At 36.5% G+C, this 15,704-nt stretch overlaps 1 protein-coding gene across 4 annotated transcripts in view; it reads left to right on the forward strand.

Annotated features, from left to right (window-relative positions):
• The window catches only part of PLOD2 (procollagen-lysine,2-oxoglutarate 5-dioxygenase 2), a 56,720-nt gene that overhangs the window by 24,730 nt on the left and 16,286 nt on the right, over positions 1–15,704 (forward strand). For all 4 annotated transcript variants that reach the window (XM_080410467.1, XM_080410468.1, XM_080410470.1 and 1 more), the window contains exons 4-10: positions 1,674–1,837; positions 3,050–3,162; positions 5,236–5,299; positions 6,084–6,181; positions 8,673–8,774; positions 12,998–13,123; positions 14,668–14,789. In XM_080410467.1, the coding sequence (XP_080266593.1) occupies positions 1,674–1,837; positions 3,050–3,162; positions 5,236–5,299; positions 6,084–6,181; positions 8,673–8,774; positions 12,998–13,123; positions 14,668–14,789 (789 nt within the window). The remainder of the gene's footprint in view (positions 1–1,673; positions 1,838–3,049; positions 3,163–5,235; positions 5,300–6,083; positions 6,182–8,672; positions 8,775–12,997; positions 13,124–14,667; positions 14,790–15,704) is intronic.

Consider the following 15,704-nt stretch of genomic DNA (forward strand, 5'->3'; position numbering starts at 1 on the left):
ACAGGCAGTTTCTGCAAAGCTGGGAAAGCTCCAAAATGTACAGTGTTTTTTTCATACATTCTTCTGCCAAAGTTACAGAAAAACAAAACAGTGAGAGTTTTCAGAAACCCACTTACTTTATATAGACTACATAACACACTTCCTCTCCAGGGTTCGTACTTTGCTCTGCAGTGGAAATATTCTCTTTTGCATTTGTAAGCCAGCTGTTACTCAGTTCTTCTAGGCCAATTGCATGAAATCCCCTTTGAAGAAGACTTTTTGAATAATTTCAGAACTGTAATAAAGAAGTACCAGAAGTCAGTAATGGCTGATCTGTTGGCCATGTTGCTGTGTAATACATTGCAATGCAAAAAGTTCTGTGTACTGCAGATGGGGGTTTTGCTGTCTTTCTTAGCACAGCTAAAAGACTTTGCAAGAAGAAAATCTTTGTCAAGATTAGAGTTTTTGATTTTTTTTGGTAGCTGTAACATTCCTTTATGTGTCAGAACTGATGATTTTCAGTTACCAAGGTAGATGTGCGGAATAAGAATATACCTGCATTCAGATGAGGAAGTTGTGCGGCTGAGATGCTGCCATTAAATACAAATATTCTGCTTCTTCAGCCAGAAACTAATCTATGACATTCCAGTGTTCCTGTGTCATGGTTTCATGCTGTGTAAAATGAACCTTGAAGTAGTTTGCACATTAATGCTATATGTAGAGATCTCAAGCACAAAGAAACGAACCTTATACTTTGCATAATAATATATAATTTTTTTTTAGGTTTTGTGTTGTTCTTTTGTTATTTTTGAGGCATTAATTTAGATGCAGTTTAACAACAAGAAGCCACTAAGCTTGTGATACTACATTCTTACAGGACCTTTGCCAAACCCGCACGTGTTTCTTCCTGTTTTGGGGCAGTGTTGACCTTTGGCTGTGGGTAACTGCTGTTTTTAAAGATGAGCATTCCGCCTTTAGGTCTTGTCCTCGGTAGGACTTGGGAGTCAAATCTCATGAACGTGTAAAGGCAGGTGAAGTTTTTCATAAATATATATTGTGAAGTTTGAAGCCCTCTGAAGTCTTCACCACACTAAAGAGGTTGAAGGAGAGATCTTGCGTTGTCAGGCTGCAACACAGTTTAAGTTTATGGGTAATTAGACTTTATTGAGAAATATCTAAGTACATTCTTGATAAGACTATTCAGAAGGAAGTCAATGCTGTTGTGTTTTAGAGCAAGAACATCTAGAGTTTCCCAGTGAGTTGCCTAAATCACCTTTCAGTCCTAGTCTATTTCATCGGCTGTTTTGACTTTTTGTTGTTTTTTTCTTAAACACATAAACAGTTTTCTAAAGGGGAAAGTACTTTTTTTTTTTTTTTTAACTTAAGATACATGAAATGTAAAATCAATTTCAGGTAGACAAAATCTGGAGGAAAAATGTCTAAAATGTGGAAGGTTTTAAAAAAAAGTAAGTAGAAGGGGAAACTGTACTAGATAAATAGGATTGACTGAAATTTTTTTCTAGAAAGGTATAGGAGTTTTACATGGTGGAAAAACATGTTTTAATGAGTCCTTTTTCAGAATAAAAGGGCTGTCTGTATGATTTTTAAGACTTGAATAGTCCAACCACTTGTTGTTTTGAACACAAAGCATTAGAATTAAACTAATCTAGTGGGTATGTTTTCTTTATTCTCAGCTATGATGTTATCTTTGCGGGAGGTCCTGAAGAACTGGTAAAGAAATTTCAGGCAACTAATCATAAAGTGGTGTTTGCAGCAGATGGACTAATTTGGCCGGACAAAAGGCTAGCTGACAAGTACCCTGTTGTCCGGAGTGGAAAACGGTTCCTGAACTCAGGAGGTAAGTGTGATTCTGGGACACATTTAAACTCTTGAACTTGACCATGACTCACTTCTGTTATCTGTTTTATGTATTGGTATGTGGAACTGTTCCTGGATTCCCCAAGTATAAAATCAAGGACTGGATTTGCTGTTCACTACCTCCCCTCTCCCTCCCCAATTGAATAGCTCCTCTTTTGTGCTCAGGAATAGTTTTCTTGCCAACCAATATTATTTAAGTTTGAAATAACTTGTAAAAAGCAGGTAAATTAAGTAACAGCCTAGCAAGCAACTGTGCCTTGCAATGGAATGCTGTCCAGGGATGACCCAGTTGCACCGATGGTTTCTGAAGCAGATTCAACCTAGGGTATGACCCCAATCAAAGCAGTTATGTGCTATTTATAGGCACAGTTTAGCTGGGTCACAGAATTTCCTGACTTGGCTACTCTGTTCTTGGGGATCTCTGCATACAGTGTAGGTGTACAGGTAGCTCTGCCTGGCCCATGAGCATGGCTTGGGCAGTTCATTCAAAGAGAAGTGCTAGTTACTTCTGTTAATCTGTGACATGTTAATTCTGGAATCCTCCTTTAAATGCCAGCTTTGGTGGTAATTTTGCAGTTGGTTAATACGTGCTCTGACACTGATACTACTGTTTAACTGCTACAGAGCACAGTATGTCACTTCTAGGTACATGGTCTGGGTGACATGCAGATCTGGGAGTATCCTCATTCCTTTCCCTCACTACTTTACCTTGCCTGTCTGCCCTATCTTTTTTCTTTTTTTTTGTGTGTGTGTTTTTTTTTTTTTGTTTTGGCTTAAACATATATTGGTTTTGAGTTGAATTTTTTTTGTAGTTCTGGCAATAATAGATTCAGGCTTCTCTGCCAGCAAGAAGTGATTGATGAAAATGAAACTTTTTCCACAGATGGGCTTCTTGGGAACAGTAGTAGTCTAATCTCATGCACTGGAGGTCTCAGGACCATCCTGAAAAGATCTGTTTCGTATTTTTTCCCCCTTAATATAGCATTACTATAAAAATAACTCTTCAACTCTGAACTCTTGAAAACAGAACTGGTACGTATCACAGGAAGAAAGCTGGATTTTGAGCCAAGTTGTATGAATTTCATACTTTTCATTTGGCACCAAACAGTCAGAATGAAGTCCCTGACTGGTGGACAACATTGGCAGGGTAGTGCTTTTTATGGAAATAACTTAAGTGTTTGTTATATTGCAGGATTTATTGGTTATGCTCCATATATAAATCGTATTGTGCAGCAATGGAATCTGCAGGATAATGATGATGACCAGCTGTTTTACACAAAAATCTATGTTGACCCATTGGCAAGGGTAGGTAGCGACTGGCTTTCTCATTTCTTTCTGCTTGAAATAACATGCTGCTCCTTATAAAACATCAGGAGATAAAAATAAAAGGAATGCTGTCTTTTTATTCCTGAGTGCCATGTTGACAGTTACGTTTGTTCTCCAGAGGTTCCTACTGTCGGAGTGATGAACAGGCTTCCAAAGGGTCATGACTTGATATATTATTTCAGGCTGTCTGCAGATCCAGGCAGGTTGTACTTTGTTGTTAGAAATAACAGCTCTGAGGTATATGGTTGGACGCATTCATCTCAATGAAGGTCGCATGTACCTGGCAGTTTGATGGCTGGAGAATGTGGCATTTTTCCAGGGTGTCACTGAACTACTTGCTGATCCAGTGTTTTATATTTTGGCCCTTTGCCATCTCAGATACTTCCAGCAGCTGCCTCTGACTCTTCAGCTTTTTGTGCAGATGCATTCAATAAAGCTGCAATGTAAATTTTAGGTGAAGACTCTCTGTGCCCTAGCTTAACAAAGTTCTCTGCTGTGTAGCAGCGTTAGAGTGTGATAGATGTCAGAGGCATGGCCCTGGTGCTGGAAGAAAAGAGCTAAGGAAAGTTTACAATGTATTGGTGCAAAAAGAATTTGATATTGCAGAATTTTGAGGTTGATTTTGAGCATTTGTATGCTTAAGGAAGAAATTAAGTTTCTGAAATACATGTATGCTTTCCCTTAAGTTATGCCTGAAACATCAAGCATGTTTAGATACAGGTACAGATATAGAATATTTCAGTTGGAAAGAACCTACAGTGATCATCTAGTCAACTGCCTGACTAATATGGGGCTGACCAAAAGTTAAAGCATGTTATTAATGGCATTGTCCAAATGCCTCTTTTTTGGTGGGCATTTGATGGGCATGGGGCATCGGCCACCTCTTTAGGAAGCCTGTTCAAGTGTTTGACTGCTCTCTTGGCAAAGAAATGCTTCCTAATGCCCAGTCTAAACCTCCCCTGGCACAGCTTTGAACCATTCCCACATGTTCTGACACTGGATCCCAAGGAAGAGAGATGAGCATCTCCTCCTCTACTTCCCCTCAGAGAGCTGTAGAGAGCAATGAAGTTGACTCTCAGCCTCCTTTTCTCCAAACTAGATAAACCCAAAGTCCTTAGCTGCTCCTCACAGGACATTCCTTCCAGTGCTTAATGTTTGAATTGATTTTATGTAAGTCAGATGCTACACATGCAATTGAAAAGACAGAGTGTAGAGACATTAAAGCTGACTCTGCACCAAAGTCAGTAGTAATATAATTAGCTGTCTAAACAGATTGTCTTCTAGGCAAAAAATGTGTACCTCTGCACAGTGTGCTGCTGCACTGTGATTCAAAATACCTCCATGGTGCTTAACTTGGAATACTGTGATTCAAAATACCTCCATGGTGCTTAACTTGGAATACTGTACCATACATTGGCACTAATTCTCTGTATGGTACTGTCTAATGCTGTAGAATATATAACAAAACACTCTGGTTTGGTCATCCAAAATTATCTGCAGAAGGGGTTTTTAAGCGTGGTTTAGAGGTTATATGCTTTGATCAGCGTGTTGAAACTTGATAACATGGTACTTTAAATAAGGATCTAGGCAGGATTAGTAAATACAGTATTAGGAACATGTTTTAAAACCACTGGTGTTTTATATTCTGACATGATACTTAAATTTGGCTTTTGCATTTTTGAGACTGTGAAACACTGTATGTTTTGTTGCTTGGCCAAGACTTCTTGATTTTTTTTTTTTTTTTTTTTTTTTTTTTTTTAAGATAAGACACAGATTTTATTTGGCTTATACTGCCAAACCGTAGTCTCTTTGGAGAGTTATGACCTTTATCCTTCAAGTTTATCTGAAGTCTTTACACATATAAAACTGATTGCTATACAGGTGCATAACTCAGGAATATAAAATAATTAGCAATATAAAATTAAGGATTATATCCAACAGCCTGATAGGTAGCTTTGCTTGATACTTGCTGCCACTGCAGTATAACTGCAATGTTGCTCTAAAAACATTGGCTTTTAGAATGCCTCAACCTCTTTGGTACTTTTATTTCAGGAACGCATTAACATCACTTTGGACCACAAATGTACAATTTTCCAGACTCTAAATGGAGCTGTTGGTAAGTGTATGATTTGCACAATATGTGTTCTATTAGCTGTTATTAACGCTTTCTTTGCTTAACCATGAATAGCATTCCCTAAACGTATACTTTTTTAAAAGAAGTATTTGCATGTAAACCTGATTGTCAGATTAGTTACAAGTCTTTCGGGTTTAATATTGATTTTTCCCATTTATAAAATATTTGATTTCAAATAGACAAAAATAAGCTTCAATAAATGAAGCTAGCAATAAACACAAAGTTAAGAACCATTTTTCTATCTGCCTTTCACAAACCTAATTACAGGAGTAAGGTTGTAATTAAAATGCCTTTTTAGATGTTCTTAAGCAAATAGCTATACGTAATGAAGTGGAATGTGGAATAATGTAGAATTTCCTTTATTGAAATGTCATGAATTTAAATTGAGAAATGGCATCTGTGCAAACTGCCTTTCTTACCTTTAACCTCCAATTATGGAGCAATAATAGTCAGATCGTATCTGAAATAACTATGACTTTTTATATAAATAACATTTGCACAAAATTAGTTTTATGTTTAAAGCAGATATTGTTCAAATACTGAAGGCACCTGATGGCAAACTCTGAATTTTGATGTAACCTTATTTAGCATAAAGGGCTTAGGATTCAAGATCTAGTTGAAAAGATGGACAAAAGCTTCCAATTAAGTAACATGGACAACAATAGCAACAGCAAGGTATATTGTATCAGCAAGATCTTAAAGAGCTCTGAAATTTTAACTGTTATTTATAAACTGTTATTACTGCGCAATCTTTGTTGAATTGCAGATGAAGTGCTTTTGAAATTTGAAGAAGGAAAAGTAAGAGCAAGGAATTCAGTATACGACACATTACCAGTCACTATTCATGGAAATGGTCCAACTAAAGTGAGTGACAGTTCGGTTTTATTTTTTTTGCAGAGATGGCAATTTTAATAGAGGCAAAAACAATGGTGGAAGAGTCTGAAACAGTCATAGCACACCACCACTGCTCATTTTCAATTAATGTTAATAAGAATTACAGGGATAACCCCCCCATTCTAATAGCTCTCATGTTTTTCTGCTGTCACTGTAACTTGATATCGCTGCTGAAACAACTCATTCTGCTCCCACATTCACTGTAGCATGGGTTATTAGAAGCAAGTAAGCTTATGTTAATTTGTTCACTATCACAAAACAGTTATTGAAGTTAGTGAAGAATGTCTATCTGGTTATTAAATGGTAATCAGAAGAATAGGTTTTCAGGGTGAGAGAAATCTAAAGAGTGACAGTCTAGGGTACAAAACAATAACACATGTGATTCTACCACAGACCTTGGTGTGTGTTTGTATACACATATATAAGGAAAATAAGCAAAAAAAAAAAAAAGTATGTGTGTAAGTGTGTGTGTATATATATGAACATGCATGGTTGGCTTCTGTTGTCGCATCTTCAGTGTCACTGCTCACTGCCTGCAATATACCAATGGCTCATGAGCTCTGGGTTCGTGGTAGAGCACTGTCTGTCCTGTGAAATAGCTGTTTTGGCAGATTCTGTCCATGTATAAGGATTCAGTGGTCCAGCGGGCCTGGCACAGTTTCTCTGGGAGAAATGGCTACATCTGGTCATTTTTATGTTATATGGCAAAGAACTGTAAAGGTGTACCACTTCTTGCAGCTTCTGTTGGCTGAAGGATGGGGCATGGCCACTTTCTAAATTCTTCTGAATACATTTTCCTTAGTGTAGCTCCTTATTTTCAGAAAAATGCCTCCCAGGAGAATCAAAGTTTGAAACTCATTAATATCCCAATGACTGCTGCTGCTTAGTTTTTGTTCTGTATTTCATCTTTAGAATTAGTGAATATAATGATACCACTATCTGTTTGGTGTGTAACTACTCAGCAGTGGTGAAATAAGTGACCAATTTCTTCCATGTTACTAGTTATTTTTCCCTCAGTTAAATCCTCAAGTTGTCTATCATACTGGCTTTGCTGACACTTTGCCAATGAAAAGAAAGGTACTGTGTTTTACAGTTGGGCAAGCAGTTGAGGTTGGAGCTCCTTGTACTAATCCACGAGTTACGCTACATTAAACAAAAATCAATCTCTGCATGTAATGATGTAGTTTTAAAAACAGAGGAAACTCTTGCTAAATATCACTTTGTCAATGTGATTAGATTCTTCTGTTTTAAACATGGAATAGAATTAAGAGGACAGTAGCATAGCAGGATTGGAAAAAGTATTTACTAACTAGTGAAAAAACTAGCATGAAAGTAATCTCAGAATTAACTCCAAATAGTAAAAGTTCTTTGTTCATAAGAATCTTCAGGTTTGTATTTAATATTTAATCTCTTCAATTTGCAGATTAGTAAGTAGCATTGGTCAGAGACACTTTGAAATGGATACCAAATTATACTGACATGTACTTTTTTGTGTCCCTCAAGTGCAATGGCTTTTCGTGAAATATTAATTTTTGTAGACTTTATGGTACATCTCTGAAATTAAAGTCAAGCAATTATATTTAAAATCTGTCTAGAATGATTTTCAATATGCATAAACAAACACCCAGAATATCATAAAATCAAGACTGAGTATTGCACTGGAGTGTGTTTCCTATGCAAAATAATATTCTAGCCTTCCAGTTTTTTGAGGGCAGTAGAGCAGGAATGAATAGTGGACTTTCCCTGGCGTAAGAGATCCCTTTACCATTGCAAATGGCAGTAGAGAAGAGTGAAGTTCTGTGCAAACTTCCTGTGGAATCCAGGTGGACAGGGCAACCCAGGCAGCCCATCAAAAAGTATATGTTTTGCTCAGTACCAATTAAAAATGTGTTAAGAAGCCAGATGCTGCTTTAAAAAGTATACCCCTGGCTGGCTTCTGAATCTTGCCATGACTTGTCAAAAATACATCATCTGGGCGTTTGTCTTCTACATTTTCTGTGTGTGTTTCATATATTCACTCCTTCTGTTTTGTGTAAATTGTTGATGATTCTCAGACTTGGAAAAAGAATTAAACTATAATCTTTTCTTTTGGCTTGAAATCATGCCTAGTAGCTTTTGAGAGCTGAATGTTCTGTTGTCTGTGTTTTGAAAGTCATACAAGCATTTAGTTGGTGGTAGTTATATTTGCAACAAATTTTTGGCTTAGCTGAAGCAATAAATGTAGATGCTAGGAGAATATAACCTCTGTTTTGTAAATAAAAAGAAGAAAAAGCTTTTACCCAGATATTTTTGTATGCTGGGGTGTTTGCTTTTTTTTTTTTAAATCTTACATTAAAAAAAGGACAGTCAATAGCCTGTAGGTATTAGAATTCAGGCTTTCTCATTGAATCTCTATTTAAAAACTACAAAACGCTATTTGCAAGCACCTTTCACTAATCTGAATTGTTTGTTTATTTACCAGATTCACTTGAACTATTTGGGAAACTATATTCCTAATGCTTGGACACGGGAAACTGGTTGCAGTATTTGTGATTTAGACTTACTAGACTTGTCAACAGTAACGGTAAGAATACTTTTCACTAGAGCAAAATTATTTTGAATGCAGTTGGTAGGTTTATAGTGATTTCTGAGACAGTGGCTTTTGTATGCAATATTACATTTTGTAGACACCTCAGGACATTTTTTTTCTGGTATATGAAACTGCAAAGATGGAATTTTAATTTACTGGAAATATCAGTACTTTCAGAAATGTTTGTAGTCACGCATTTTAATATAGGTTTCCCCCATATTACTGAAGATGATTCCATCTCCAAAAGCCCTCTAGATCCTTACCTCTATTCACTGAGGGTGAATGAATGATTTTTGAATCATGCAAGATTCAAGCGAATAATGAAAATTTGGGGGGATGTAGAAAAGCTCTTTAGATATTTCAGATTTTTAACTGCAGGCCTACAAAAAACTTGATATGCACCAATTTAACAATTTGTTATGAGTAGAGGTTAACTGTAACACGATTAGTTACTGTTTTCTGAGAGATACTGAGAAACAGTCAAAACTACCTTGTAGAGCATGATACAGATATCTGTATTGTATATGTAAATGTCTTTCTGTAGAATAAATCTCATATAATTGAGATTTGGATATCAGTTCAGTCTTCAGAATTCTTGTAGGACAAACATACACGTACACATGACTCTGTGTGTGTGTTTCCAGTATTTGGGCTCCAAGCATGACGTCTTTAGTGTCTTTATGAATGTTTCAGCTTGCACTCAGTAAATTTTAGGCAAAGTAAATACTAAGATCTACCATGCTGAAATGTAAGGCTTGTACTTAAAGAACATTCTGATTATTGTTAATAGGCTGTTTCCAGCAGCTGTTTCATTTCTGTTCTGTATTGAAGATTGGCATTAGAACAGGTCTTAGAAGGTCATGTTAAAGATAACAATCCACTACTACTCTCATGCTATCTTTGCAATGAAAGAATAAAGTGAAAAATTTTCTGGACAATAAGTAGCTTATGGACTGGAATATAATCTAAAAAAGTTATTGCTGGAATTGTAATAACTTTCAGATTATTTTACATCTTTTATTTATTTTAATTTTGCTTTGAAGTTAGAACACTTGAATGATTGTTCTACTGAAATAGTGTTGGAAGTCCCAAGATACAGTTTACCTGAGGAAAAGTTGTTGTCTAAGTTTTTCCTAATGGTGGTGTTAATTATAATGTAGTTGGGAAGCAGTTAAATCTTAAAGCCAGTAATAGGGAGTAACTTGCAATGATTTACTGGATAGCTTCCTATAGCTTATGTACATCTACTTGGAATGTGTCTTCCTTACTGTAATTCATTCTTTGGACTTCATACCTCATTCACTCTGCCAGCAGAAATAACGAGACTTTTCCTTGGCCTCTGTAGAATGTTTACTTCAGGCATTTCTAAGCACAAGCAATATTTCATTTTCTGAACGCGCTTTCTGTTCAGGCCTGGCTGGTTGCTACTTAACAAGAAATCTTCAGTGAAAAGAAGAATACCAGCTCTGTGCCTCTAGTAGTTCTTCTCATATTGTTTTATTTAACTTTATGCATTGATACGCTCATCTTCTGAGGATTTTGCTTGTTCTCATAAGCAAGTAGAGGATAAGCTTTGTTGATACCAGCTATGTTTTGGGCTTTGAGTTCTTTTAGGTGAATTCTGACATGAATGGGTCCTTGACTTGATGAGCTTAGGTGTTGCAAATTCAATGTTTTGGGCTGGGCTTACCCACAGATCTTGCTTTTAGCAGTACAAAATGGATAAACTCCACTGTAGAACCAGGAGCTGAAATAATACTGCTTTCCATCATGGACATGGGGATATCTATCCTTCTGTGGAGGTCAGGGGTAGGTGCATGCAAGGCAGAGATGGGTGGAAGCATTGCCATAGGGTATGTAGGTTGGTCCGTGATGGATGAGCAGAAGAGCCCAAGGCATTAGCAAGGTCAGTGTGAGTAGGTGCTGGGAGCATGACCTGTGAAAAGCTGAGCTTCAGGGTTACCTGTGAAGGAGCTGAGAGCCATGTATGCAGAGTGTTTTGCTTTTAGTCCTTGTTGTCTTCACAGAAGCAGGACCTCCTGTGCTCTGATCACAGCTGAAGTGTGGAAGCACTCAGTAATTTCATTCTTCTGCTAATGTCAGCAGCATGTGCCACCCCCAAATTAGCTACCTGCCTGAGACAAAGTAGGGTGATGAAAAATAAGTTGAAGAACACACCCTGACTCAATAAGTGTAAATTTTTGCCACTTCTTAAGGGTTTTTTTGCTTAAACCTAAATTAAACTGGAAAACAGATTTAGTCTCTTAAATGAGCTACTTCCTAAATCCTGAAGCTTGTTACTGGTGTGGAGACTTCCTGCTGCAGGTGGAAAGAATGACCTTGCTCATCTTTTGGCTTCACTGGTGACTCTTGTGCAAGAGTTCCTGGACTTAGTGTGATTTTACTGGGACATTATCCTGTATTTCTTTCAAAAATTGTCATATGCTCAACTACTGCTTGTGAGAAAGTAAACTTTAAAAGGCAAATGTATGACCTTAGTGAAACTGAGAAAATTACATCCTGGTACTGACTGGATATTTCCAAAGTGTTTTTGCTGAGGCACAACTGGGAAGAACCAAAATTTCTGACTTGATCTACTCAAAATGCTGGTTATTAAAATTGTCCATTGTGACCTAGATTCAGATTATGCAGTGACAACTCCTTATAGTATGGTGAGCCAGGATCTAGATTGATGAGCTCTCTGCTTTGAGGAGATGTGGTGGGAGATGCATCAGAAATGGGAGACGCAGCAGAGTGTTCTGCTTTGAGGAGATACAGTTAGCAGGAATTTTTACTCTTGGTTCTTTAAACACTTATTTTTACCTCAGTCATCCTACACAGATCTTAGTGTAGAGCCAAGCAGTTCACACTTGAGTGTGCTGCAGGGCTGCAGGAGTGTCAGTAATTCCTTTTTGTCCCTATAACCCTTGCAGGTCCAGCTTGAACCTGCTTCTCTTTATCCTGGAGAGTAAGGGGAAAATGGCTCAGAATTAGAGAAACAGTCAAAATAGGTTAATGCAGCAGTTCTAGTATTGGTAGCACATGTGCTGGTGCAGCTTGGTAAGCCTGATGGCACACACAGTTTTCCTCATTGCTTGCAATCAGCAGCACCAATTACCATGACACCAGCCTTAGTGGAGTGGTTGCCAGAGAATCACAGCTGCATTTTTCAAGACATCTCTGTGTACTTGTCTTCATCAGTTTTCAAGTTATTAGGATGTCTGCATGAGTATGTATTAGGTTTGCAGATGAAATTGTGAATAGGAGGTAGTCAGGGTAAACACTGGTGCCTAATGTTTCCAATCTGGTGCATTTGCCAGTATGTTTCTGGATTTCTGATGTAGGCAGTGATGCAGTAAAATCTCAACATGCACTAATGGTTTATCCAGACACTTTTCAAGTGGGTGTTGGCTTGCTTAAGGAAAGCTAAATTGCAGCCTTTTATACTAGTGTAAGGTTTCTCTCCAAGCCTTGTAGTGGGTTAGACGTTTATACTAATTGTTTTGGAGGTGGAAATTTTTTGTTTAATAGTCTTATGTCTGTGTAGAAGTCGAGGCCTTTGAAGATTAAATTTCTGTCTTGCATAGTGTAATAATATATATTAGGAATACACAGAAGTGCTGTCTAGCTTTTTTTAGTAGTCATGGTCTCCCTCTCAAGCCCATACAAATCAGGAATTAATACCACTGTACAGAAAGATGTGAATTCACATTAAACCACAAATGCTTTATGTGAAAACACATAAAAATAAAAAATAATCAGATAAGTAAAATGTTTTGTGGTATTTATTCTTTAACTACTTCTAAAAAACCTAGTCTTCCTTACATTTTCTTGCAAATGTAACATATGTACATTACTTGCAAAAAAATGAAATTACAGTGTAGTTCTAGGTGTATTTTCTTAAATATTTTTTCAACATTTTAATAATACTTTTTTAAAAGTAAGAATTTTAAAAAAACATAATATGTTATTTTCTACTTCCTGTTTCTGCTACTGGAATTTGAAGAGTTTTCTAGCAATATTAAATCCATTATCTTTGCTTATTTAATGAAGTGAGTGTAAATAAAAAGGGGTCATAGCAGTTCTGAGCTAGTTGGTTTTGATTGTTTGAAGACTGTGTAGTCTTACTACAACATGACGTCAGTTGCTTTTTAGTATAATTAATCTTAGAAAGGAGGCAAATCTTATTGGTTGTGTCAAAATATCATTTTTTTTAGGAATATCCAAGAGTAAAAATTGGTGTTTTCATTGAACAACCCACTCCTTTCCTACCTAAATTTTTAGACAGACTGTTGACTCTGGACTACCCAAAGGAGGCACTCAGTATCTTCATTCATAATAATGTAAGTATGATGTTACTATAGTGCAAAGCTTCAGTTTTGGAAATTATGCTATGAATTAAAGTGTGTGAGAGAATATATGGATTCTATATATGTACATAGTTAACTGCATAGGAAGAGATAATCTTTCAGAATTCAGTATGCAGAAGTGGAAAAAATACACAAATGCAATGAAATAGCGTCAGTGCTTACTGAAGTCTTGAAAGAAGCTGCTTAGATTCTTTCTTTCACTAATAAAAAAATTGTATTTTAAAGTGTGGGCTTCTGGGGGAAGTACTGATAACAAAGTAGAGTAAGAATAGAATAGTTTCAGTTTGAAGGGACCTACAATGATAATCTAGGCCAACTGCCTCGCCACTTCAGGACTGACCAAAAGTTAGAGCATGTTATTAATAAACTACTATCCAATAGTTGACACTGGATTTGCTTTTCTTTCCATTGATACCCCACTGCGTTTATGTTTCTCTTGGTTCTCTTGCTCGGTGCCATGGGAAAGACATGTATATCAAAGTATATTTTGAATGGCACTACAGATGAATTGCTTTTTTGAATATTTTTGAGTGCTTTTTGCTAATTACCTAATGATCTGGTGTCACTGATACTTCAGCAGTGACTTCAGTATTGCTGTTTTCTTGAGTGAGGTGGCAGATGTGTGTAAGTCTTTGGGGGGGGGGGGGGGGGAACACAAAAAAAACCCCAAAACCAAAAAAAAAACAACCCACAAAACCCAGAAAAACCCAGCTGGGCTGGAAGAGAAACAGGAAGAAAAATATAATCTTGCCCTTTTTCACTTGGCGTGCAATACTGTTGATTTTGTAGCACAAAAAGTCTGAATAGAAGTGGAGTTTATCTTTAAAGTTTTCAGTGTGTTTTATTAAGGGGATGTTAAATGGGATATGCACATAGGAATCGTAGGCTATGCTAGGTTCTTTTGCTTCAACCAGAAGTCATATGGTATTTGAAATGAACATAAACTGAATAGCTTTTTTTTTTTGTCATAAAGGGGGGAAAAGCCTACCCAATACTTATTCTAATATCGGCCATAATATATAAAAGCTGTGAATGAGAACACTGGGTTGGAAGCATTGCTTGCAGCTGAGGTCTTTAAATTACAGGTAGGGTACTTAGAAATTAGACACAATCACTGTGACAGTGTTTTAAAGAAACAATGACTGCTGTGACTGTCCACCTGGGTACAGGTGGCAGCTCCCTTTCTAAAGCCATTCTGGAACAGCATAAAAAACTTGTGTGCCACTGAGGTTGTAGGATGGTTTTGAAGATCATAAAATATTGCATAAACATTCTGTGAACCTTGCATCATTGGTCTGGAAGTACAGATTTGGTTTATATTGCTGATGTGTTGGATTCTTTTGCTGAAATTTTGAACAGACAAGCTTAATTTTAATGACAGTTGTACTGGAATATTCTTAAAATGCTGTTTGCCATCTGTATGTTTAGGATAGAATACAATGTGTTCTTGGACTCTGTGTGTATGATTTCACAACAACTTGTACTTTTCACTAAAAACAATGTTAACATGATTACAGGAGGTTTACCATGAAAAGCACATCAAGAAATTCTGGGAAAAAGCCAAGAACATTATCAGAAGTATAAAAATTGTTGGACCTGAAGAAAATCTTAGTCAAGCAGAAGCCCGGAACATGGGAATGTAAATTCTAATTTATAAATCTGTTATAATGATGCATACACTAACATTTTTTCACCTTTTATGTATAGTATTTTGCATCTTAAACGCTAACAATTTTACATCGTAAGATACAAAAGCAGAAGTTTTTGGTATAACAACATCTAGATATGAACTGAGGTTTTTTTATAGTTTCTGTGTAATATAAAAAGCTGTTGGTCATAGTGAAAACATCTCTGGTTTGGACTACTGTGATAATCTGTCATCATGCCTTCTAATGAAGGCGTAGACAATAGACTACAAAGAAATAAGAGGTGTCAATTTTTTTTACATTATGGTTATCTCAAACACGGGTGTATGTTAAAACATGATGAGTATGAACTGTATAGTTTAAATATTTTTTATTTTGCAAAGAATGCTATTGAAATGGATGATACAACAAACTTTTTGTGCAGAAAATTATATGTAGTAGTAATTTAAAAAAATGTGAAAGCAGATGCAAATGTAAATTGAAGTTCTAATTGCAGTGTATCTTCTAAAAATGTTTGTTTCTTTTTTTTAATCCAAAACCTTTTCAAGCTAACATCAGAGTGTTTTTTCGAATAGAATTTCCTCTTGCACTGGATATACATTTAACAATTGCACTTCTCTTGTCTTAGTCACCTAGCCCTGGCACACCTGCCCCCAACTCCCTTTTTCTTTTTTTAAATGGTATTATATTCAAGTGAAAATATGGTTAAAGCTTGACCTGGCCATACAGGTGACAGAACTATATTTCTTCCTATGGTTCAAAGGACAGGAATATCCATTAGAAGTGTTCTAGTAGAAGTTCCTGCTTTCAGGAGGAAGAAAAAAGGACTTGCAAAGGCAACTGACTTTCTGATACTTGGTCCTGCTTGCTTTTTTTTTTTTTTTTTTTTTTCTTTTTTTGCCTTTTGT

The sequence above is a fragment of the Falco punctatus genome (assembly GCF_963210335.1).
Source record: "Falco punctatus genome assembly, chromosome: 13".
NCBI classification, from domain to species: Eukaryota; Metazoa; Chordata; class Aves; order Falconiformes; family Falconidae; genus Falco; species Falco punctatus.